The sequence below is a fragment of the Nannobrachium achirus genome (genome assembly GCF_963921795.1).
Source record: "Nannobrachium achirus genome assembly, chromosome: 7".
In the NCBI taxonomy this organism is placed as follows: Eukaryota; Metazoa; Chordata; class Actinopteri; order Myctophiformes; family Myctophidae; genus Nannobrachium; species Nannobrachium achirus.
Genome location: NC_137816.1, coordinates 11,235,471 through 11,261,106, shown reverse-complemented (window position 1 = coordinate 11,261,106; position 25,636 = coordinate 11,235,471). Strand labels below are relative to the sequence as shown.

General features: G+C 45.0%; 1 protein-coding gene across 1 annotated transcript in view; it reads left to right on the top strand.

Annotated features, from left to right (window-relative positions):
- ush2a (Usher syndrome 2A (autosomal recessive, mild)) overlaps nt 1-25,636 on the top strand; it is a gene marked incomplete at both ends in the record, with an annotated part of 371,709 nt that overhangs the window by 142,406 nt on the left and 203,667 nt on the right. The window contains 15 exon segments of the mRNA XM_080730052.1: nt 478-604; nt 1,077-1,178; nt 1,810-1,998; nt 3,819-3,949; nt 4,188-4,195; nt 4,881-5,074; nt 5,826-6,035; nt 8,097-8,177; nt 12,604-12,789; nt 14,567-14,698; nt 15,860-15,935; nt 16,909-16,994; nt 19,993-20,152; nt 24,274-24,436; nt 24,585-24,732. Coding sequence (XP_080586178.1) covers nt 478-604; nt 1,077-1,178; nt 1,810-1,998; nt 3,819-3,949; nt 4,188-4,195; nt 4,881-5,074; nt 5,826-6,035; nt 8,097-8,177; nt 12,604-12,789; nt 14,567-14,698; nt 15,860-15,935; nt 16,909-16,994; nt 19,993-20,152; nt 24,274-24,436; nt 24,585-24,732 — 1,993 coding nt within the window.

Below are 25,636 nucleotides of genomic sequence, written 5' to 3'. Positions count from 1 at the left end.
GTGTTTGTCCAAAACCGTTTGTTTTGCATTTATCATTTTAAAAATGATTTAAACTAGTGAAAACAGCCGATCTACAAGCACACAACGCCTCACACCGTGAGGCGTTGTGTGCTTGTAGATCAGCTGTTTTCACTACTTTTGTGCGACGGCCTTGTTTGATGAAGCAGGGCTTTACTTTACGATAGAACGTACACATTTGGAGATACAAGGTTTCCACCCGACAAAGACGATATACTAGTGTTGTTGCTGCTCTTATATCACCATTATTACTGGGGTTGGTGTGGGCCAGACAGTAGCCCCCCTTGGGCCGCCTATTGGGGAACCCTGGTTTAGGGTTTCTTTTTTTTTTAGTGGTGATGTTTGTTTTAGGGTTTGTTTTTGTAGCGGCCTATAAGAAGTGGTTATGAATTAATGGCCACTATGGTAATACAAATGTTTGTATATTGTTGTATTTGGTGTGTGTGTGTGTGTGTCTAGGACTCTGTGGTGGCTGTGGGCGTGCAGGGTGACGAAGGCCGTCGCTATGACGATGGACAGTGGCACAGCATCTTGGCGATGAGGCGCGGGGCCGTGGGAACAATCGTTGTCGACGATCAATACAGAGGTAACTCTACTGATATTCATACTGACCACAGTGTGTGTGTGTGTGTGTGTGTGTGTGTGTGTGTGTGTGTGTGTGTGTGTGTGTGTGTGTGTGTGTGTGTGTGTGTGTGTGTGTGTGAAGGTATTAGCCAGGTTAATCCCAACTACTCGCTGTCTGATGAGGATAATGAGGCTACACACACACACACACACACACACACACACACACACACACACACACACACACACACACACACACAGCACAGCCACAATGTATTTATTTTACAGTTTCCCCTTTTTTCCCTTTTCCTTTATTCCTTTTTCATTCTTTTAACTCTTTTTCTCTTTTGTTCTCCATCCTCTCTTGTTTATTTATTTATTCTCTCTATTTCCACTTGTCCATCCCCCCTTCATCTTTGTATCCCCCCTAACCTTTTCTTCCCTTTCTTCATTCTGTTTCTCTCTCTCGCTCTGTCCTCTCCTCTCTCCATCAGGCCAGGCGTCGGCCTCCACTGGTCATTCCATCATCGGAGAGAACACGGGTGTGTTTATCGGAGGTTTGCCCGATCATTTCACTCTGCTCAGACGTGATGCAGGTGAGCTCATTCTCAATTAACATACATCGTTCATGTTTCCACTAGGGCATTCACGAATAGTGATTTTTAGTATTCGAATTATTCGAACTCAAAGTATTCGAATAGTCGAATATTCGACAGGACTGGTCAAACCGGGAACACATTTTGCTGTTTGGGAGGGGCTTACAGTACATGTACAGTATGTAGCAACATATTTGTTTTGTAGGCTAATTTCTGATTTAGCCCTATTCTATAGGTTAGGCCTAAATGGGTTAAGTAAGCAAGAGGCGAATATTGTGAAAATAGCCGATCTACATGCTCACAACACCTCGCGTTGCGAGGCGTTGTGAGCATGTAGATCTGCTATTTTCACAATATTTATCTGCGGAACCGAGTCACATTAAATGTAATACCTACAATTCCAAGTGCTTGCCAGGGTGGGGGTCCCCAGTTCATTTCATGTTTATTTTGGGGGTTGCGACCTAAAAATGTTTGAGAACACCTGGTATAGAGCATTAACAAATTCATCCACCAGGGGCATTGACAGCTCATTCTTATGACTTCCTAATCATATCTGGATGATGGAGGCATTAGTCATTCCTGTTAAACTGGTCAGCAGTGACACCGTTATCCCTCTGACCTGTCTTGCCAGCGGAGGTTGGAATCGTTCTGCGGGGGTTTGCCGGTTGTCTCAGAGACCTCAGATATAAGACGACTGACAACCCGTCAGAGGAGTGGAGACTTCTGGATTGGTCCACAGCCACAGAGAGGGCGGCGGCCTATGACAGCTGGGAGGGATGCCCGGCCCAATCAGACGCGGGCGTTCATTTCATGGGTCAAGGTAGGAACTTTAATGTGTTGTTGAGTGTATGAGTGAATGTGCACAGTGTTATATGTTTACAATATCTTTTCATGATTTACAATATACTAGTCCAGTGATACTCAAACTCCGGCCCGCCGGCCACTTCCGGCCCACGGCACAATTTTGCACTGGCCCACCAGCTTAACGTCCTCACAGTCACACATTCAACAAGCTTTAAACTGAGCAGATTGGACCTTCCGTTCCAGTGCTAATTGCACAGAATTATTAAAAAGAGACAATCTGTCACTGACAGAAGATAAATGGAATTCCAAGCCATAAATTGCACATTGCACTTGTCTTAAGTTATGTGGAAATAAAGCAAATAAAAGAGAGAAGTTATCAAGTTATGTCATTTTATCAACTGGCCCGTGGCCCCTTGACATTTTTGTAATGTGGCCCACAAGTTCAGAAGTTTGAGTATCCCTGTACTAGTCCTTGCCTGTTTGAACCTATGTACTCCGAATTATGTGCAGTTTGGGTTATGGGGTGTGCACACTGCACACTATGTGAGGGATTGAACGTAGGACTAGGAGTCTCAGAAGTAATGTTGGAGAACCCAGACGTATCAGTGATGTCAGTCATCTCCAAATTTAGGCACTGTTTCAGCATGTGGCTGTTACCATGGCGGAGACGCATGCAAAGTACAGGAGGAGCTATCAGTGATGCCAAATTTGGGCACTGTTTCAGCATGCGGCTGTTATCATGGTGGCAAAGCATCCGATGCTTACAAGCTGTGCACGCATACAAATTGGTATTATTAAAGGGAAGATATAATGGGCCGAAGTCTTTTTTGCTGAGTTTATATTGGTATAGATAGAGTTCAGACCAATAGAGTTCAGTGTACATTACAAAACTGTGGTACAATAGAGCAGTGGTTCTCAACCTGTGGGTCGGGACCCCCAGAGGGGTCCCCTAATTATTTTGGGGGGTCGCCAGATGTTTAGCTAAATGTTAACATTATTTTCTCACTATCAACAGTAAACAAACCAACATAGAGTACAAGTGTATAAAGGGTATCTGGACATGTCGAAAGTGACAATATAAGGACTTAAAAGACCTTATTGTACCTCTGGTCAAACATTAATCAAATTGTCAAATATTAGGAAATAGCCGATCTACATGCTCACAACGTGAGGCGTTGTGAGCATGTAGATCGGCTGTTTTCACAGTGGAACAGATTGAGTCAAACTAAATGAAATGCCAACTCCTACAAGTGCTTGTGCAGGGTGGGGGGTCCCCAGTTAAAATATGATTATTTTGCGGCCTGAAAAGGTTGAGAACCACTGCAATAGAGCACCGAAGTTTGATGTAATTTACACATCCTACCTGGCTGGTTCCCGTTTTCCCCCATTCTGAATTCCCATAGACTTTTTTCATATCGCGTCATATAAGAACTGTTTCCAAACATAAACAAATGATCTAAGCGGTTTAACTTATATGGATATGAAAAATCAACTGATGGTGAGAAAACGCTAATGTTACTGTCGCCGAATTAGTTACATTTCCGCCAGAAACAGACTGTATCAAATATTAGTGACAATGTTATTCTCCATAGAGAAATTACTTCCGCGAAACGGGGGATGAGTGAGTGACGTCATGACTTCGTTACTCTATAGAGCACAAATTAAGCAATAGAACTTTGTGGTGAGAAATTGCTGAAATCGCTAGAAAAAACTGAATTGCCCTTAAAGATGCCGTATCATGGTTTCATATTATCAATAGATATAAAATAGATGTAAAGATGTCATGGTTTCACATAATCAATAGACACGGTTGTAAAGGTGTTGTGATGGTTTCAGGTTATCTGGAGTTGAACAGTGACGTTCTCAGAGGAGGAGAGAACTTTGAGGTTACCATGGAGTTCAGAACGGATGTTCTCAATGCTCTGATGCTTTTCACATACAACACACACTCTGATGACTACATACTGGTGAGTAAAATGCCCTGCATTTCTATTGTGCCTTTATGCAATGCGGTAGTTTAATCACGGCAACACCCAGGGACTAAGGGTGCGTGCTTGTGACACACCAAAGTAGCTGATCTACAAGCTCACAAGGTGCAGTGGTGCGACAATGTGAGCTTGTAGATCTGTTATTTTTTAAGTCAGATATTAACTCATTTAGTGCCTTACCCGAGATGTCTCGCGAAATTCCCTTTGATGTCCGCAGTGCCGATCGTGAGATGTCTCGCGAAAAGTAATATATTACTGTAACGGCGGTTATCCTACCGGGTACATGCGCGGAAGGTCCCGAGACGATCTCCCTCGCTGATTTATCATCATCACGGATCCACGAGCACAAAATAGTAATCCCATAACATTGAGGCAGACGGGGAATCTCATCTTTAATGTCCATTATCTCCAAACAACACTTTCAAAGAGAGGATGGCAGTAGATGCTCGCTTATATAACACATGTTGAAAAGCTCCGTTCCGCCATTACACAACACCATGTGGACGATGACCGCTTCCTGTGAATGACGCGATGACGTCAAACCGGAAGTGTTTAAGCTATGGACTTCTGGCCTTCAAAATAAGAGACTGGCCGTTTATGGAGCCAGCGAGAGGCACACTGGACATTTTAATCCGTTAATTTCTGGGGCACAAAATGAGTTAAGTATAGAACACCCTTAAAGAACACCCTCATGTGTAATATAATATATAATACAGTAAAGTACTGTAATGTTTGTCATAGTCTGAAACAAAGAGGGGTCAAGAAATAATATGGGGGTGTGTGTGCGTGCGTGCGTGCGTGTGCGTGCGTGCGTGTGTGTGTTCCAGGTGCAGTTAGAAGGAGGTCTGCTAAACTTGTATGTCTTCTGGGGAGGTCATATGACTGACCTCGTCATGTGGGCGGGGCTTAGCTACTGCCATGGAGAGTGGAGCCAGCTGTCCGTGGCCAAGCAGGGCTCTGACATCTCTGCCACAGTCAATGATTGGTCAGAACAGATGAGGGGGCAGGGCGGAGGGGGCAGCGTGGCATTTGACTCGCCGGTGTATTTGGGGGGTGTTCCATCCGACCTCGTACACCCTGCGCTGATTGGCCGTCACAGACACGGTGAGAGATACATATACACACACGCACGCACGCACGCACACACACACACACACACACACACACACACACACACACACACACACACACACACACACACACACACACACACACACACACACACACACACACACCCCTATCTATAGATGTAGTAGGTGTATAGTAAGGCGTATTTCGGCCCAGAAGTCAATCTTACCGCTAAAAGTACTTTTTTGGTCCCCCAAAAAATGGTCCAGGTGTTCTTTTTTCCAAAAGATGCAATATATTCCATTTTGCGTCCATCTGTCCTACCCAACCAGGGCTTCAGACAGGAGCGAGTGGATAGATTAATCCGGGAGCCTGTTCACTTGCCGGAAAGAGAGCTGGAAGGCCGGAGCTGGGTGGAAATAAACAATGTATACTGACTCGAGGCATTATCTGCCGCAGGCATGTAGCAAAAGAAATTGACTTTCGAGCGAGATAAATACATGGATTAACAATTTTCCACTCACTCCTCCTGTCTGAAGCCCTGGTCGGGTAGGACAGGTGGACGCAAAATGGAATATATTGCATCTTTTGAAAAAAGAACACCTGGACCATCTTAAAATGTTCTCATCAAATTCTCCTTTAATCTAAAGCGACAGTTCTAATCCCTTTTAACATTGATATCTGTAATGAAGTGCAACAAAATGTGGTCGTTTTTAGTTTTAGAAATATAACGATTGTCTCCTCTATCACCTCCTCTGCTCTGCTCTCCTCCCTCCTCTCCTCCCAGGGTTTGGAGGTTGTGTGCGTGCGCTCACTGTTAGAAGTGATGTTTCTGTATCTGTTGACTTCTCTGCTGCGTTCCGCCGAGCACTCAGAGTCACCCTGGATGGTTGTTCAGCCAGCGAGAGTCGCTACCAGTGCCGTGGAAACGATTCAGTGTTGGTGTACACTGGTAGACAGATGAAGGCCAGAGACCATACTCTACAGCCTTTTACTGGTAAGGGTTAAAGTGGACATAACAGTTCACCTTTCCTTACTTTTTACATGTATTTTCTTTTTCTGTGGTGTGCCCTCTACACAAAGTGCACAACAAAGTCAATTTCCATGGGTAATACATTAACCACAATGAATTGCACATCAGACTGTCTTGTTTGCTTGTGTTGCGTTCACTGTAGTTACTCTGTTCTGTGTTCTGGCCTAAATCAGGGGTCTTCAACGTTTTCAGGCCGGGGACCCCCAAACTGATGGGGAGATGGAGCAGGGACCCCCTACCACCTTGTAGGTTGGGGGGTCGGGGCTACGACATATTTTTTATTTTTATTTTAAACATGTACAGTTTATAGCGAGCAGGGTGGCCATAACACTACCATTTCTAAACAAACTAATTATTAACTGAGAACCAATGTCAATAATATCAACTGTCAATAGTAATCATGTATTCAAGCTATTCAAAATGGATAGAATCATGATTTATTTTTTAACATAAATGTGGAAAATGGCAAAAAAAATGCATTTTTTGAAAAATAAAAAAAATATTTTTTTATTGTTTAATCAAGCAACAATTTCGAGGACCCCCTGCAGTACCTCCGCGGACCCCCTAGGGGTCGCGGACCCCCTGTAGAAGACCTCTGGCCTAAATGAATAGTATTTCAGGGAAATTTACCCTGCTGATTAATTTATTTTTATGCCATGGCTCTGCAGGATTCTAGCTGTCCAGAAAGCGTCTGTGTATCTCTCTGTCTGTCTGTCTGTCTGTCTGTCTGTCTGTCTGTCTGTGTGTGTGTGTGTGTCTGGAACTAATCTCGCAAACCACTGGACCGATCAGCACCACATTTCTTGTGCGCACTGCCAGTAGGCCATACAGGCATACGACATTTGCAGTTTAGAATCTGAAATAGGCCATGCGTGATCCATGCAGATCCATCGAGGAAATACTTTGGGGGTTTGGGGTGACTCCTAAGAAGGATGTGTGTTTTGTGATGATTGAGAATCGACTGTCGGCAAAAGGCTTCACATGCCTGAAGCAGAAGGGTCCGTCCATTAATAGAATTTGATCCACAATTATGTGTATAATGCATTCCACACATGGGCTTCTTAGGAAGTGTTAACTGATGGTTTGGTACGAACACTCGTGTTGCTACTGCAGGTGACGCTAAAGCTAAAACCCTTGGACACATCCGGTTGGCTGTTGGTTAGTTAATATCAAACTGTAGTTAGCATTAGGAAGTGGAAATTGATTTTATTGATATATATTATTGATAGCTAACAATAGAAATGGTCGGTGAGAGAGAGAGAGAGAAGAAACTATAAACTAGAAGCAGTGCTCTTCCGAACACAGGTCGCCAGGTCAGGTAGGTTATTGTGGCCTCCTGGTTGCGCTATAATAGACCAATCTGAAAAGGGTGCCATGTGTTCTTGGGCCTTTCACGGCAATCGGACGCTGCATGCATGATTTGAGGCATTTTTTTTCCAAAAATGTGTTTTGAAAAAGTTGACCTGCTGGTGGTATAGGCCGATGTGAAAAGGGTAGCATTTGTTCCTTGACCTAGTGGGAATGTGCGTGCAAGATTTCACGCAAATAACAGGCTGCGTGTATGATTTGAGGCATTTTGTTTAAAATGGACCAATCCTGCAAACTTTGGAAGCCAATCTTAGCCAATGGAATATGGTAAATCGAACAGATTCATGTTGATCACATGACTGTAGAGATACTGTCTACCGATTCGTGTGATTTGTGAAAGTGTACTGTCCAAAAATGTGTTTTGCAATAGTCTTGACATATTTGTCTTTCTTTCTTTCTTTCTTTTTCTTTTCCTTTATTGGAAACATTGGATTGGTCCAATCTTAAATTCTGAGCATTCGCGGGTGTCCCTGTATTGATTCTATATTCAGGGAGAGCTTTGGGGAGAGGTGTGATCTTATCCAGGAAACAGAACAGAGGTTCATATGGCTTGGAATGTTCAATGTTGCTATTGTTGTCAATTTGAAACCTAATAATAATAATAGTGTTGTAATGATTTGTTAATGAAGGTCATGTAATTATGTCTCCTTTGTGCAGAGTATCTGTACAGGGTAGTGACATCTGGGGCAGGAGGCTGGGCAGCAGGACCCTGGGAGAGAGGACGCAGTCTGAGCACAGGTAATACACGCACGCACGCACGCACGCACGCACGCGTGCGCACACACACACACACACACACACACACACATGCACATGCATGCACACAATGTTTTGGCCCTAAAACAACAAACAACACACCAGAAGAAGAGGCTTTGCACGTGTGTGTGTGTGTGTGTGTGTGTGTGTGTGTGTGTGTGTGTGTGCGTGTGCGTGTGCGTGTGCGTGTGTGTGTGTGTGCATGCGTGCGTGCGTGTACTGTAGAAAGCTTGTGTAATCTGATACTGTATGATTGTATTCTTCTATCTAATCTCAATCTGACACCATAATAGCAGAGAGATTGATAAAGTCTGTAAGTACATCAGCGTTCCCAAGCCTTTTGTATTAACTCATTTAATGCTGTCGAACGAGTTTCACGAGTTATTCCCAATGGTCCACGCTGCCACCGAGTTGCTTATTTTTTACTCTGGATGGCGCTGTTTGCTAGCATATGGGTCACCAATTATTTCCGGGGTAACTGGAATCACCCGTTGATGACGTCACCAGAACGAAACAGCATTTTGTCTCGCCCTTAATTTGACTTGGACTTGACTCGGTCTCGGACTATTTGACTTGTGACTCGCCCCCCACCGAGTCCACTCGAGTTGAGTCACTACAATGCAATGGAATAAATGTTATATCCATATGAGGAGCGCATTCACGTTAACATTAAGAGAGCTGCCTTGTTAAGTAACAGAGCATATCTGATGCGCATCTGATAGGCACACAGTAGTAGCACGCATGCACACACACAGGCACACACAGGCACACACACGCAGAGCCCCCCGCTCAGCACAGCAGCAGCAACAAGCAATCTGAGTTCCCAGAACAGCACAACAGTCCACTCTGCTTTCCTCTTACCTGCAGGATATCCTTGTGTCCCCAAATAAATAAGTCCTTATTGTAGTAAAAACAGCTTCCAATGTCGGCCAGAAACCTCATACAAGGCCACCACACAAAAGTAGTGAAAACAGCAGATCTACAAGCACACATGTATGGGCATAAAAAGGTTTTTTTTAATTTTTCTGGGAATGACCATATATGGACTTTTCATTTTATTTTATCCTTTATCTATCTATAAATGCGAGAAGTCTCTGCGTGTCTGCGTGTGTGTCTGTAATCCACGTATCTTGAGAACCGTTCGTCCCACCGGCTTCAGATTCGGCACGCGCGTTCTCCGCCGTGGCGCGGAGTGCAGTGCCGGGCCTCGACCCGACCCGACGCACGTTTTTTCCGAAACGGCGCAAAACGTTCGGAATCTCCTTATGCGGAGCTGATTGTTGACATCAGGCTGTTCCGGAGGAAATCATGTCATTGTGACATCACTTCATAAAAGGCTCTGACATCACGTACACCACATGACCCCACACTCCTATGACAACACGGGCATATTTACATTGTTCCCGAGTTGGCCAGGGCGCTGACTAGACGCTCGGCCGCCCATCTCCATATATGGGCATAAATGGACGTATCGGCGCAAGCGCTGACTCATTGTGACATACAATGGACGCAATCTCCGTATATGGGCATAAAGGGGACACAGATACAGAGATCTCCATATATGGGCATATGGGCATTCTGACATCACTTCTGCTGACTCAAAGACAAACAGGCAAACAGATGGTCAAAACGGGTCCTACAGAGATCTCCATATATGGGCATATTTACATTGTTCCCGAGTTGGCTAGGGCGCCGACTAGACGCTCGGCCGCGCATCTCCATATATGGGCATAACGGGTCCTACAGAGATCTCCATATATGGGCATATTTACATTGTTCCCGAGTTGGCTAGGGCGCCGACTAGACGCTCGGCCGCACATCTCCATATATGGGCATAAATGGATGTATCGGCGCAAGCGCTGACTCATTGTGACATAAAATGGACGCAATCTCCGTATATGGGCATAAAGGGGACACAGATACAGAGATCTCCATATATGGGCATATGGGCATTCTGACATCACTTCTGCTGACTCATTCTGACATCACTCCTGTACTTTGCACGTGTTGAATCTCTATATATGGAGATAACTGACGCATCTCACAAGCCATGGGCATAAATGGACACACGCAAACAGATGGTCAAAACAGATCCTATGACAACAGTGCATTAAAGGGGGAACCAGCACTGTGTCTGCAACACAGTCGGAGGCACAGACAGATACAGAGATCTCCATAATGGGCATAAAGGGACACAGACAAACAGATACAGAGATCTCCATATATGGGCATGAAATGGATGCAGACAGACAGATACAGATATCTCCATATATGAGCATAAATGGACACAGGCAAACAGATGGTCAATACAGGTCCCACAGAGATCTCCATATATGGGCATAAAATGGACGCAGACAGACAGATAACTCCATGTATGGGCATAAATGGACACAGGCAAACAGATGGTCAAAACGGGTCCTACAGAGATCTCCATATATGGACATAAAATGGACGTAGACAGATAGATATCCCCAATTCCCCATATATGGGCATAAATGGACACACGCAAACAGATGGTCAAAACAGATCCTATGACAACAGGTATAATGGGGTTTGCATTAAAGGGCGGGGCATTCATCCCCTATATACATTGTTCCCGAGTTGGCCAGGGCGCCGACTAGAGCTTCTAGTTATTAATAATAATCCATATACAATATATGTTATGTCATACATAACGTACGTTAATTAGTAATGCCAAGCAGGGCCTTGGTGAGTTAGGGCCTTGGTTTGATGCCTGTGGATCTCCATATATGGGCCATATATGGTACCCTAACATTCTCATTTTCGACCTGGAATTTATGACATCAGAAATCTCCATGTATGGACATAAAAGGTTTTTTCCTTTTTTCTGGGAATGACCATATATGGACTTTTATACCCTGAGAAATCTCGTAGCTTGTCTGGCTGTCAGTACAGGAAGTGATGTCACGTGACATCCTTTTTATGCCCATATATGAGTAATTCTGTACCACATCAGTGTGACTCACTGACATCACACTGACATCACTTCCTGTACAGAAGACAGACAGACAGTCAGACAGACAAGCTACAAGGTTTTTCAGGGTATAATGCGACCTTCGGTCGCAACAATTATTTAAAGTTGGCTACAGGCTGTGTTCTAGTATTATATGAAGGCTGCATCTCCGAGGAGGTGGTCGGAAGGAGTGATTGTGTGAGACAGAGAGAAGGAGCGAGGGGGGGAAAACTGAAGCCTGAAATAGGGGTGGGCAGGGGGGGGAGGAGGGGGGCGGGGGTTAGAGAAGTGTCCTAGTATTATGAAGTGTTCCCCAGGCTGTGTTGGTCCACGTGTCTGACGGGATGAGACATTGATCAGCTGTCTGAAGAGTGTGTGTGTGTGTGTGTGTGTGTGTGTGTGTGTGTGTGTGTGTGTGTGTGTGTGTGTGTGTGTGTGTGTGTGTGTGTGTGTGTGTGTGTGTGTGTGTGTGTGTGTGTGTGTGTGTGTGTGTGTGTGTGTGTGTGTGAGGGAGGGGGTGTTCCACTAAAAGGGTTTTGACCCACGGCGGCCGTCTGGTCCCTGGTGGGACATAAAGCTGCTCTTTAGTACTGAAACATACAGTGAAATGTCTTAATATAACATCCTGCTACAGAACGAGAGAGAGAGAGAGAGACAAAGAGAGGGAGAGGAGAGAGTAAGAGGAGGAGGGAGAGAGAGTAGAGTGGATAGTAAGAGAGAGAGAGAGTGAAAGGTGGAGAGAGAGGGTGGGGGAATAGTGTCAGGAGGTAAAGGAAAGAAAAAGAAGAGTGGATGATTTGATGATATGGAGAGAGCAAAAGAAAGAAAGGGAAAGAGAACAATTGAGATAGACAGATGGATAGATAGATATACATACAGTAGACAGACAGAGAGACAGACAGGATTGAGAGAGAGAGAGAGAGAGAGAGAGAGGAGGTGGTCTAAAAGAGTGAAGGAGTGAGACAGAGAAGGAGGAAGGGAAATAAACTGAGCTGCCTGAAGTATGGAGAGGGAGGGAGGACGAGAGAGAGAGAGAGAGAGAGAGGTGTGATTAGAGTGAAATACAGCCCAGAATGAATGGTTGTCTGTATTAAATCAGTGCTGAAAAAGTTACTGCGCTCATTAATAGTATTTATGCTAATGGTCCTGTATGATTTACTGTCCCTATTAAAACACACATCTTTATCCTCCAACACGCTCTACCTCTCCACCTCTCCTTTTATTCTGTTCATCTACATTCCTGCTCCCCCCCCCCCCCCGTATTTCCTTTTTGACTCCTGTCTCTCCCATTTTCCTCTTTCTTTCTTTCTTTCTTTCTTTCTTCCTTCCTTCCTTCCTTCCTTCCTTCCTTCCTTCCTTCCTTCCTTCCTTCCTTCCTTCCTTCCTTCCTTCCTTCCTTTCCTTCCCTTCCTTCCTTCCTTTCCTTTCCTTCAGTACCCAGCTCCATCCCTGCTCCCAGCATTGTGCGGAGTGGGAGTGGCTTCAGTGCCCAGGCGAGCTGGGCTCCGCCCACCGGTGACATCAGAGGAGTGATTGACAGGTATGAGCTGAGGGCATACGACAGAGATGGAGCGACTACACCTGTTAAAGCTACTTACCTGAACAACGGCAACTACACAGGTACACACACACACACACACACACACACACACACACACACACACACACACACAGTTGTGTACTTTGTTCGGGTGTTGGTTAGGAAGTTGTGAGCATTATACAAAGTACTTCCACTCATCTCTCTGCACTCAAATCTGTTTTCATAAGTCTGCCTGGTTACTGCGCGGGTGCGCGCGTGTGCACACACACACACACACACACACACACACACACACACACACACACACACACACACAGTGTCCCGCTAATGTCTCCTTGGCAGCTTGAGGAGTCTGTCTCAGGACTACCCCGATGATGTCATACCCTGGCATCTCCACATTGCTCTCTCTCTCTCTCACTCGCTCTCTCTCTCTCTCTCTCTCTCTCTCTCTCTCTCTCTCTCTCTCTCTCTCTCTCTCTGTATCTCTTTCCCTCTTTTACGATGATGATGATGATGATGATGTCTGCTTCCGCCCCTGTGATTCGTCCCTCGTTCCCTGCTCGGTACCATGTCTCCAGGCAAATATGAAAATAGTCTCTCTCTGTCTTTATCTCTCTATGTCTCTCTGTCACTATCTTTCTCTCTTTTGCTACCCCCCCATTCCTCGTCTCTTCCCCATCCCTCCCTCCTTCCCTCTCTCTGTGCCACAATAAGGTTTCTTGTTAATTTATGATGGCTGCACAGAAACACCAACGACTTAAAAACCCACAGAGAGCAGAGAGAATCTGCTAACCAATTGAATTAAAAGACATGGGTGAGAGAGAGAGAGAGAGGGACGGAGAGAGAGAGAGGGGGGTGAATGGGGACAAAGGATGGGGATGGAGAGAAAGAGAGGAAAACAGGAGCAAGAAGGAGAGAACATGAGAGACTACCAGCGAAGGATTCCTCCTGGGCCTATTTGATATTGCTGCTCAACCTCAAACACAAGATTCACCACAAAAAGCAGATGTACAAGCTCAAAACGTGTTGCTGCATGACACGTTTTGAGCTTGTAGATTGGCTATTTTTGGCGTAAAGCAGGGGTCTTCAACATTTTCTGGCCAAGGACCCCTTAGTTGAGAGAGAGATTAAGCAGGGACCCCAACAACCTGTACATAGATTCCATATAGTTTCATTGTTTGACGCAGCACACTCATCATCAGTGTATTTTGGAATCATGTCAATTTGTGTTTAACCACTTGAACCATCGATACTCACTAAACTTGACCTTTCACTCTACTTAGTCTGCTCTTTCTCCCCTCTATACCAAAGTTCTTAGAATATGGACGCTAGGGTTCAAGTGGTTAATATAAAAAAGGAGAAAAAAAAGATTTGGAGGACCCCCTGTATTAACTCTGAGGACCCCCTAGGGGTCCCGGACCCCCTGTTGAAGACCCCTGGCGTAAAGAATTGGTATAGGTGGAAAAAAAGGAGTAAAGTTGTAACTCAAGTCCGTTTCTCTGAGACTGGAGGGTTTAAGTGGCTAAACTTTAAAAGCTGGATAATTTATACCTCTAATATCTCTACTGCATATTCTAAAATAACTAACTGATGGTTGGGTTTATGACTAGAAGCTTTAAGACAGTTTGAAATGTGATAAAGAGAAATATGAAGGCAGAAAGGATGGAGTGAAAAGATGAAGGATGGAAGAGATGGTCAGATGGTAAATCTACTCTACTGTGTGTGTGTGTGTGTGTGTGTGTGTGTGTGTGTGTGTGTGTGTGTGTGTGTGTGTGTGTGTGTGTGTGTGTGTGTGTGTGTGTGTGTGTGTGTGTGTGTGTGTGTGTGTGTGTGTGTGTGTGTGTGTGTGTGTTGTAGGTGTGTTGTCAGGCCTGACACCCAACACTCGCTACATTGTCACCGTTAGTGCCTGTACGCCAGTTGGCTGTATTGAGAGTCATCGTCATGGCAATGGTGATGGGAGTTGGAGCTTCATCACTCAAGAAGAAGGTACGCACACACACACACACACACACACACACACACACACACACACACACACACTGTCTGTGTCTCTCTAAGTCTCTCTTTATTTGTCTGTTTCCCTGTGTCACTCTCTGTCTCTCAATGTCTCTTAATCGCTCTGCTTTTCAATCCGCGCTTCAATTCAAAAGCTCTCTATCTCTCCCCAAATCATTTCACTGAGCTTCATTAGCAAGACATACTGTATGTATTGGGAGGAAGACTTAGGGATGGATAGCTGAGACAATGGAGGAGTAAAGCCTGTATCAGAGTGTACGGTGGAGAGCTATCCACCGCAAATTTGAGGTGGAAAGCTTTCCACCTCAAGTCAGAAAATAAGTGCAGGACATCATAGTCACGGCCCACGGTGAAGTCCTTTACCGTCTAGACCGGTTCAGGTCGACCAATCAGTGAACGGGGTGTAGAGCCTGTCTGTCTGATAGTAAAAACAGAGAGATGTGTTGGAACTCGCGGTGGAAAGCTCTACACCGTGAGGAATGATGTAACATTGTAGTTTCATGGCTCAAAAAGACTCGAAAAGACTACACCGCGGTGTAAAGCCTTCCACCGCCCAGGCGACTATGATGCTGGCTTAAGAGGAGTTGTCATGGGGTGAGAGTTATATGAGAGTCGGAAATAAGAGATAAAAAAAAAGGAGGAGAGGAACAGGTTCTCTCGGAGGGGGTATGGGAAAAGAAGAAGTGATGGAGGAGAAGAGAGAGATGTGTTGGTCTAACTGGCCTTGTTGGGAGATAATGTGACGGCAGGGTCAGAATAGAGAGACGAAAAATCAATCTGAAGTGAAAGAAAAAAAAACCCTCCAGATTACTGTATTGATTCTCACAGCAGACTGAAGGAACAACTTACTTAATGCTTGCTCTCTCTCTCTCTCTCTCTCTCTCTCTCTCTCTCTCTCTCTCTCTCTCTCTCTCTCTCTCTCTCTCTCTCTCTCTCTCTCTTAAACACACATTTTCTCATTTCTCATAAAGAATCTATATTGAAGATGTAGAGAGAGAGAGCAACATACATAATTATACAATAGATAGATGGACAGATGGACAGTTCGTTTTTTAGTTAGTTAGTTTGTTAGTTAGTTAGTTAGTTGAGGACATGAATAATGATTTTATATTGTGTGTGTATGCATTTCAGCACCCCAAGGTGTTTTCGTTCCAGAGGCGGTCACCTCTCCCTCTTCTCTCTATGTCACATGGAGACCCCCAGCAAGGTAACCCACTCAATGAAACAAATCATCCCACCTCTCTCCTCACATCAACGTTCTATAGGCATACACTGTACTTTATCCCCTGTACCATGCAGCCTTGAGATGTATTACAAAGTCCAGTTTCAGGTCTCATCATTGTACTTTGTACACCTTACGTCTCGCAGGTTGCTTCACTGTTAAATTAATAAAGCTATTCTTGGTTTTCTCCCTTCGTACATTGGTTCTAAAAGTGTCTTGATCAGAAACTGATCTAAGATCGAATGCCTGGCTTCGTTACGTGGTACCTGAATCTAAATTTGAGGGAGAGAAAAAAAGTCTGTTCTATTATGGTCCATGGTCATGGAATGACCTGCAGACCAAATTGAAATTTGCTTCGCTCATTTTTCGGAGAGGTTTTAAAAGGTGCACTGTGAACGTGCTTACCAGCACGGATGTATGCATGGATGTATGGATGTGTATCCTTGTTCAGGTCTTATTGTCATTTTCAATCTGCCTCATGGCCAGTTCACACTTGCAGAACAGAGACTGGGCAGTATGTATATACAGGACAGTATAGGACAAGGACCAGGTCTGAAGTTTGAACTAATTAGCACTCAAGACTGCAGACTGTGCTGCATTTCTGCATTGCACTGGTGTGAAAACACACTAGTTTTTGAATTGTCTTTACTGTAATTCTTAGTACCAGTGTGGTTCTCAAACCTCCAACAGCAGGTCCATTTGGTTCCATATGTATACTGTCAGAGTTACAGACTTGTAAGGGTCAATGTAGAACCCCTCAAGCAGCCCCAAGAGTCTCTAGACCCCACTTTTAGTACGAACGGGACAGACTATGGAGTGAGGAATAAGAACTTTTGCTGTTGAGTCACATAGAACCCACGGTGTTTCTATTATCATTGTTAGACCCAACAGAATGTCATAATGCTCCTGTCATATTATTGTTAAGTCACAATACCTGTGACTCTGCTTCCATTGTCAGACCCAACGGTGTCATTACAGAGTACCGCCTCCATCACAACCACAGACTGATTTACAGAGGAAAAAGCACACACCTCAACATCACTGGTAAGTACAACTGTGTGTGCGTTTGTGCGTGCGTGCGTTTGTGCGTGCCTGCGTGCGTGCGTGCATGCGTAGGCACACGTCTGCGTGACACTTGTATATGCAGGTTTAGTAACATGCAGTGTGTCTGTGGAAGGATTTAGTTGTGTGTGCATGCAGTTACTGTGTGTGTGTGTGTGTGTGTGTGTGTGTGTGTGTGTGTGTGTGAGTGCATGCAGGCATGTGTGCATGTGTGTGTTGTGACTGCAGAGGGACAGGGCGTCGCTGTAAAGAGCGGTGGAAGAGTGAAGAAAGGCTAAATGGAGTGGAGGATTAGCATTTGAAAGAGAGAGCATCTCAGTTTGTACCCAGGGAATAACACTTTGAAAAGGACTGTTACACACACACACACACACACACACACACACATACACACACACACGTACACACAAAGACTTATACAGATTTTGCTTTGAAAGGAGTGACTAAAGAGATTTAAAGACGGGATGAGACACATGTCACACCACTGAGACTATAGATCACTGGCATGCACCAACCCACGCACGCACGCACGCACGCACGCACGCACACACACACACACACACACACACACACACACACACACACACACACAGTGATACACATACAAACACACACAGCAAAATCCAGGAATACCCACAGAATACTCACAGGATAGCTGTCATACATGGTATAATATGACAGACACGCACGCACGCACGCACGCACGCATGCACGCACGCGCGCGCGCACACACACACACACACACACACACACACACACACACACACACCTACTCCGCTTCATATCCAATGCATACAGTATCTCTCCCTGTCTCTGTCCCTCCCTATATCTGTCTGTCTGTCTGTCTGTCTGTCTGTCTGTCTGTCTGTCTGTCTGTCTCTCTCTCTCTCCCTCCCTCCCTCCCTCTCTCTCTCTAATGCATCCAAGCTGGGTTCATAATGCAGCCAGTTTAATGTTCACTCAGATTGGGGGGGGGAGCATAAACTGATACATGTTGCTGATGTGGCTGAATGCAGGGACAAGATTGTAATTGAACATTCTGACATTTGTGTTGTATTTATTTCCATACAGAAGTAGAGGATCAGAACTACAAAATGAGTTATCGCCTGTGTACATTGAACAAATAGTTTTGGAACTACAGCTTATGAGAAATCAGGATTCAGAGGTTTCAGAAGGGGGTTCATACTTTCTTTGCTAAAACAATGACTTTAGTTTGAATTGCTGTTTAATTAATACTTCATAATGTTGAATATATATGCTACACCAGAATAAAATTTTCATCATGAAAAGATATGAAAACATATTATATAACAGTAATATACACACGTAAGCACAGATTTTTTTAGTTTTTAAATTCAAACATTCCAAAATGGTTCTTCAAAACAATAACAGCTGCTCTTGTTGTTTCAGAACCAGAATTCCTACAAGAATTAAATTCTTCTGAACACCTACAGTATCTCAGTTATTCCTTTCATGTAAATGAGGGAGAGTCCCCTTGTGTGCAGGGATGTAGGAAAGGGACCAGAGAGGTTGGGGTTATGACAATGAGAGGTTGGGGTTATGACAATGAGAGGTAGGGGTTATGACAATGAGAGGTAGGGGTTATGACAATGAGAGGTAGGGGTTATGACAGTGAGAGGTTGGGGTTATGACAATGAGAGGTAGGGGTTATGACAATGAGAGGTTGGGGTTATGACAATGAGAGGTTGGGGTTATGACAATGAGAGGTAGGGGTTATGACAGTGAGAGGTTGGGGTTATGACAATGAGAGGTTGGGGTTATGACAGTGAGAGGTTGGGGTTATGACAATGAGAGGTAGGGGTTATGACAGTGAGAGGTTGGGGTTATGACAATGAGAGGTAGGGGTTATGACAATGAGAGGTTGGGGTTATGACAATGAGAGGTTGGGGTTATGACAATGAGAGGTTGGGGTTATGACAATGAGAGGTTGGGGTTATGACAATGAGAGGGTGGGGTTATGACAATGAGAGGTTGGGGTTATGACAATGAGAGGTTGGGGTTATGACAGTGAGAGGTTGGGGTTATGACAGTGAGAGGTTGGGGTTATGACAGTGAGAGGTAGGGGTTATGACAGTGAGAGGTTGGGGTTATGACAGTGAGAGGTTGGGGTTATGACAGTGAGAGGTTGGGGTTATGACAGTGAGAGGTTGGGGTTATGACAATGAGAGGTTGGGGTTATGACAGTGAGAGGTTGGGGTTATGACAGTGAGAGGTTGGGGTTATGACAGTGAGAGGTTGGGGTTATGACAATGAGAGGTTGGGGTTATGACAGTGAGAGGTTGGGGTTATGACAATGAGAGGTTGGGGTTATGACAATGAGAGGTTGGGGTTATGACAGTGAGAGGTTGGGGTTATGACAGTGAGAGGTTGGGGTTATGACAGTGAGAGGGTGGGGTCATGACAATGAGAGGTTGAGAGGGTGGGGTTATGACAATGAGAGGTTGAGAGGGTGGGGTTATGACAGTGAGAGGTTGGAGTTGTGACAATGAGAGGGTGGGGTCATGACAATGAGAGGTTGAGAGGGTGGGGTTATGACAGTGAGAGGTTGGGGTTAGGATTAGGGTTAGGGTTACCTAACCCTAACCCTAACCCAGCAAACTAAATGCTTAAATGATTTTAATTTATATTAGGATAAATGTACGCGATGTGAGACAGAAACAGAAGTGGGGAGGAGGCTTCACTTCCGCTTTAACCGGGTACTCATCATTCTTCTTACGTTACGCCAGACTGTATGACGGGAGCATCTGCAAATCGCAGAGTCAAAAGTCTGGCCACACGAGACTACATATCATGTGAAAGACCTTTTGGATTGTGCTGTAATGTTTTAGAAGTTAGGTGCATCTTTGTGACGGGCCACACCCCCTATCAATATGGCTTATTCGTGTCTAGTGCATTGTTCATTCATGCACAGGAGTGTGCATAATTTGAATGTGTGTGTGTGTGTGTGTGTGTGTTGCAGGTCTAGACGTGTACTCCGCCCATGTCCTGGTGTTGGGCGCGTGCACGTCGGCGGGCTGCACCAACAGCTCCCAGGTTACCATGGTTACCTCCCAGCTTCCACCTGGGGAGCTGCAACCTCCCAGCATCACCCTGCTGGACGCACACAGCATCCTGCTAGAGTACGTACACACACACACACACACACACACACACACACACACACACACACACACACACACACACACACACACACGTGCGTGCACGCACACAGAGAGAGAGAGGCAGTGACCTTCTGCAGTAATGTTTAGTATGCAGAATCCTCTCCTACACTTGACCTTTAACCTCCAGGGGGAGGGGAGAGAGAAGACCTCTTTGCTCTGTCTTAGATTATGTTCATGTGCAAATATACTGTGTGTGTGTGTGTGTGTGTGTGTGTGTGTGTGTGTGTGTGTTGTGTGTGTGCGTGTGCGTGTGTGTGCGTGTGTGTGTGTGTGTGTTGGTATGTTTGCATGTGTATCTGCGTGTGTGCCTGTGTGTGTCTAAGAGTCAATCTGTGTGAAAGCCATTAGTGCCCTGACTGTCACTTAGGATCCACCATAGGAGGGCACAGTGCCACACACACACACACGCACGCGCATGCGCGTGCACACGCACACACACACACGCTTAAACAGTTTAACAGTGAGTAAAATGATAACGGGTAAAATAAATAAATGATGATGTGTGAAGAAATGAATGGCCTTACAGTATGTGGTTAATATGACGACCTGGGGGAAAGACGTGCGTGTGTGTGTGTGCGTGCATGCGTGCGTTTGTGCGTGTGTGTGCTGTCTGAGACCCGGCGTGAAGCTGTGGGAAGGATGCTTATTGCCTCGTTAGCAGATTGGTAATAGGCAGAGGTTGAGAGATCATCCACAGTCAATACCTCTCCATTGTGTCTGTGAGAAAGACTAGGAGGAAGAGAGAGAGACACACGCGCAGAGAGAGAGAGAGAGAGAGAGAGAGAGAGAGAGAGAGAGAGTGATGAGAGGCAAAAATAAGAGGGAGCGGTGGAGGGAAACACACATTGTGCGTTTGGGTGGAAGAGACAGAAGATGTGTTGGGAATTCAATTCAATTCAATTTTGTTAACTTGCCAAATCATAACAAGTTATCTCGAGACACTTTACATAAGCTACAGAGCAGGGGAGAGAGGGGGCAGCGAGGGGGAGAGAGGGGGGAGGGGAGAGAGAGAGACCCGAGGAGATACCTCATGGCAGGAGAGGCCCCCACTGGAGCAAGCAATTTTGCGACAGTGGTGACGAAAAATCCCCTCTTAAGGAGGAGGACAGACCCAGGCTCTGGGGTGAGCGGCGAACTGCCTCGACCAAGTCGGGGGACAGAGATAGAGAGAGAGAGAGCAAAGGAGAGACAGAGAGAGAGATACAGGCAAATCCACAGGCGTGCTCCATGGAGGCCCGGTCTGCAGTCACACTATTGGTCTGCAGAAATAGCAGATGTACAAGCTCTCTGATCCAGTGGTCTCAGTTCAGAAAAAGCTAAGGTATGGAAACATGACTGGTGTCTTGCACGCGGGCCTTCGCGCGCGTGCAAGACACCAGTCATGTTGCCATACCTTAGCAACAGGCATGATACATTTATTTTAAGAAGTACATTTTATTTTTTTCCCCTGTTTTTCTACAGTTTCTTGGGCTGGATATAGCAGCCTGGAATGGTTTTTCAAGTGCAGCTAAACTTGGCATGTTAGTAAACGTGCCACAATTAACAATAATGCATTGCACCTGTGCAGCTGACCTGCGGAACCTGGGAATATACCATTCTGTCAAGATGGGGAGAATAAAAGTGTGGAGAATATAATTATAATACCTTGTTAAAGTGACCATTTTGTAAAATTTTGCATTTGAAGTTATTTTACTGTAATTTAACAACATAATAACCAGCACAGATAGACAAAGAGACATTCATGGATTTATACTTAAAAGCAACTTTTATTCTCCCCCCCTGGACCCAGGGTATGGCAGCTGCATGCATACCCCCTGCCATACTCAATTGACGCCCCTGCTCTGATCTTATATATTGTCTATTTTCTGCGAAGGGTTTTGGTGTAGCCTTATAGAGTGAAAGTATGGAGGGCTTACAGTACACTACACTGAGGATTTTACCCTGTAGATGCAGCCATGCAGGTCATGCTTTCTAACTCCTGACAGAGCAGCGCATTGTTCTTTCTAAACGTCTTGGAACACCCTCAACAGCAGCGCTTTTTAAAGGCATTGTTAGCAATGAATTATGATAGAAATTATCACAACTCCCCTTTGATTTAGCGATTCACAAAAAGGCCATTCATCACCGTGTCAATCGACAGCATATAAATCTTATAATAAATGTGATAGATTAGCTGCAGTGGCTAATTGTGTGCTAACACCCAGTCATCAGTCATTCACAAACCAGCTTTAATGGAAGGAAGCGGGAAAGGAATCCATCACTCCTCAAAATGGCCTCCCCCGTCACCATGTCAACAGGGGCGGGGCTAATCTCTAGGGTCTCCAACAGGGTACGCAGCCCGTCTAAAAATAACATTGTTTGTTTTGTTATTGTTATCTACTGATTATGAATTAACCAATTAACTAATCAGAAAAGTAATGATTAATGAGTAATACTCCTTCAAACTCATTAGTTAACTGTATTATTGTGGCATTATGAAATCAATAACAGGTTATGTGAAAAGCACTGTATCTGAAATCTGTGTGTGTGTGTGTGTGTGTGTGTGTGTGTGTGTGTGTGTGTGTGTGTGTGTGTGTGTGTGTGTGTGTGTGTGTGTGTGTGTGTGTGTGTGTGTGTGTGTGTGTTCGAGAGCGTGCGAGGAAGCGTATACATATCTCTCTATGACTTTCTTCATATCTCATCATCTCCTCATACAGAACATTAGAACAGCTTTCCTTTCCTCTCTAATGGTCTCTCTCTGTCTGTCTCTCTCTCTCTCTCTCTCTCTCTCTCTCTCTCTCTCTCTCTCTCTCTCTCTCTCTCTCTCTCTCTCTCTCTCTCTCTCTCTCTGCTGGGGTTGACTTTCCTTGTTCTAAATATAGAGCAGAGGACACCGTTATCTGACAAAGATCTGACACTGTGTGTGTGTGTGTGTGTGTGTGTGTGTGTGTGCGTGTGTGCATGTGTGCGTGGGTGCGTGTGTGTGTGTGTGTGTGTGTGAGAGAGAGAGAGAGAGAAACCCTAGACCAACAGTGTGTTTCTGTCTGCGAAGTGGAGAGCCCCTTGTATGATAAAGGCTGGCGCACACACATGTGCATGCACGCTGCGCAGGCGCACACACACACACACACACACACACACACACACACACACACACACACACACACACACACACACACACACACACACACACACACACACACAGCAGTCTGGAGAGATGAATCCCTCCGCTGCTTAAAGGAGTAATACAGACCAAAATAGGACCCCCCCCCCCTGAATGAGAATCTTTCCACAGACCTTCTTACCTTGTTAGGTTGATATGCCTCATTTCTGCCCCTGAGATCTGTAGATTAGTCCCCACTGCTAAAACGGTCTCTATCCAAAAGCGCCCATTTCGGCCGCTTCGAAAACTTTATTTTTATTTTTATGAATCGTCCAGACATGCTTCCTAGACATACCAGACACGCTCTTGTAGCCTGTGAAGGGTTAATAGCCTGTTTAACAGGGCTAAGGAAAGCGATGCTTAGAGCTCTCGTGAGATTCTCGCGAGACTTCCGCTCTAGCTCTTGGAGCGAGGCAAGGAAGTGGCCGTGCTCATTGCTTTGTTTACATAGAATGCACAGAGCCAAACTAGTTTGGGATCGGCACTCCGGATTGCGTCGCTAGCCGACAAAAAGCCGAACTAGTTCGGCTTTTTGGCACTATAAAAAAGCCGAACTAGTTCGGCTTTTTGGCACTATAAAAAAGCCGAACTAGTTCGGCTTTTTGGCACTATAAGGGTTAAAGGGATATTTCACTTAAAAAAAAAACGTTTGGTTGTTTTATCGTCTAATCAGGCTTTTATGAACACCCTGAACAGATTTTAAGTTGCTTCATTCAATATTTAGATATTTGATGTAAATGTTATCAGGCCCTCCAGGCCCAGGGCCTCTCATCATATACCCATTGTAACTCCAAACTCCATTTTATCCATGATAGATTCATTAGAAACACCATATTTTTTCTGGTGACCCTCCTAATATGTGAGCAAGCCGGATTTATTAACAACACACAAAAACGGCTAAGTAACGGCGACCCCCCCCCCCCCTCTTGCTTTCCAGATGGTCGCGACCCCACCAGGTGAATGGAGTTCTGCAATCATATTCCATCTTCCTGTCACGTGACGGGGCGGAGCCTGTGCTAGCCTATAACAGCTCGTCACTAGTCGAAGACCACACCTTACGTAACCTGACACCGGGAACGGCCTACACTGTCACATTGGTGGTAAGGACACACCCCCACACACGCACAATCTTTTAGAGGACTTCATGATTATCTCATGTCTGTGAAACGATATCTATATGTGAGTCTCATCTAGTTTGTGTGTGTGTGTGCGTGTGCGTGCGTGCGTGCGTGCGTGCGTGCGTGTTAGGCCTGTACTGGGGGTGGGTGTACACTTAGCCCCCCCAGCCATGTCCGTACTGTTGAGAGTTCGCCAGAGGACGTCCCCGCTCCGCACGTCACAGCACTGTCCCCCAATGCACTGAATGTCAGCTGGACACCTCCTGACACGCCCAACGGTGAGACACACTGACACACAGCATGCACACTGCAGAGCTGAAAGCCCGTCTGGCCGCAACCGGACCGGACCCCACACCGCAGTGTTTTGATTTTTCGTCGACTAAAACTATGACAAAAAAATTTTGTCGACTGGCGTTTTTTTCACTGATGAAAACTAAATAAAAACTAAGCTGTGATGACTAAAACTAAGACTAAATATTGACTATTTCGTCAACAAAATAAAAACTAAACTAAAACGTTAGGGAGGGACTAGTGGAGAAGAGAGTCATTTTATGTTTGGTTGCCCTCAGGTGCTGCGTGCTGAAAATAGCCGATCTACAAGCTTGTAGATCTGCCATCCAAGGTTGAGAACCACTGGATTAGAGCCAAGTTCGGGCCAATTGAACTTCTCTCCTTTTCATGTTACATTAGTAACTCTCCTCTCAACTCTGAAGCCTATCGAGTTGGGAATTGAAAATGTATTATGATCGCTCTTCACGGCAATGCAAAATAAACAGTGATTGAAAGCCATACAATATGTAGGCCTACAGAGTTAAATGGACATTTATTTTTAGGGGATAAAAATCTGAATTAAAATGTACAATTTACAAAAAGTATACCGTTAATCTATAATTTTACTTATTTACTGCTGGAACACATAACTTGGCATGCTCATGCTTGTAGATGACAGTCACTATCAATATTGTGAGCATTTTTGTCGGTGGCACTTGTTTTATGTTTTTTTTTTACCTATTTGCTGCTGTTTCACGTAACATATTCTCTAATGCATGGCATGCCATTGCTTACAAGTGATTCTCTATGGACAGTCAGTAACCTATGTGAGCATTTCTGTCAGTGGCAGTTATTATTATGTTTAATAAAAATACTACGTTTATTTTCTTGGTGGCGCATGTGATGCGTTTG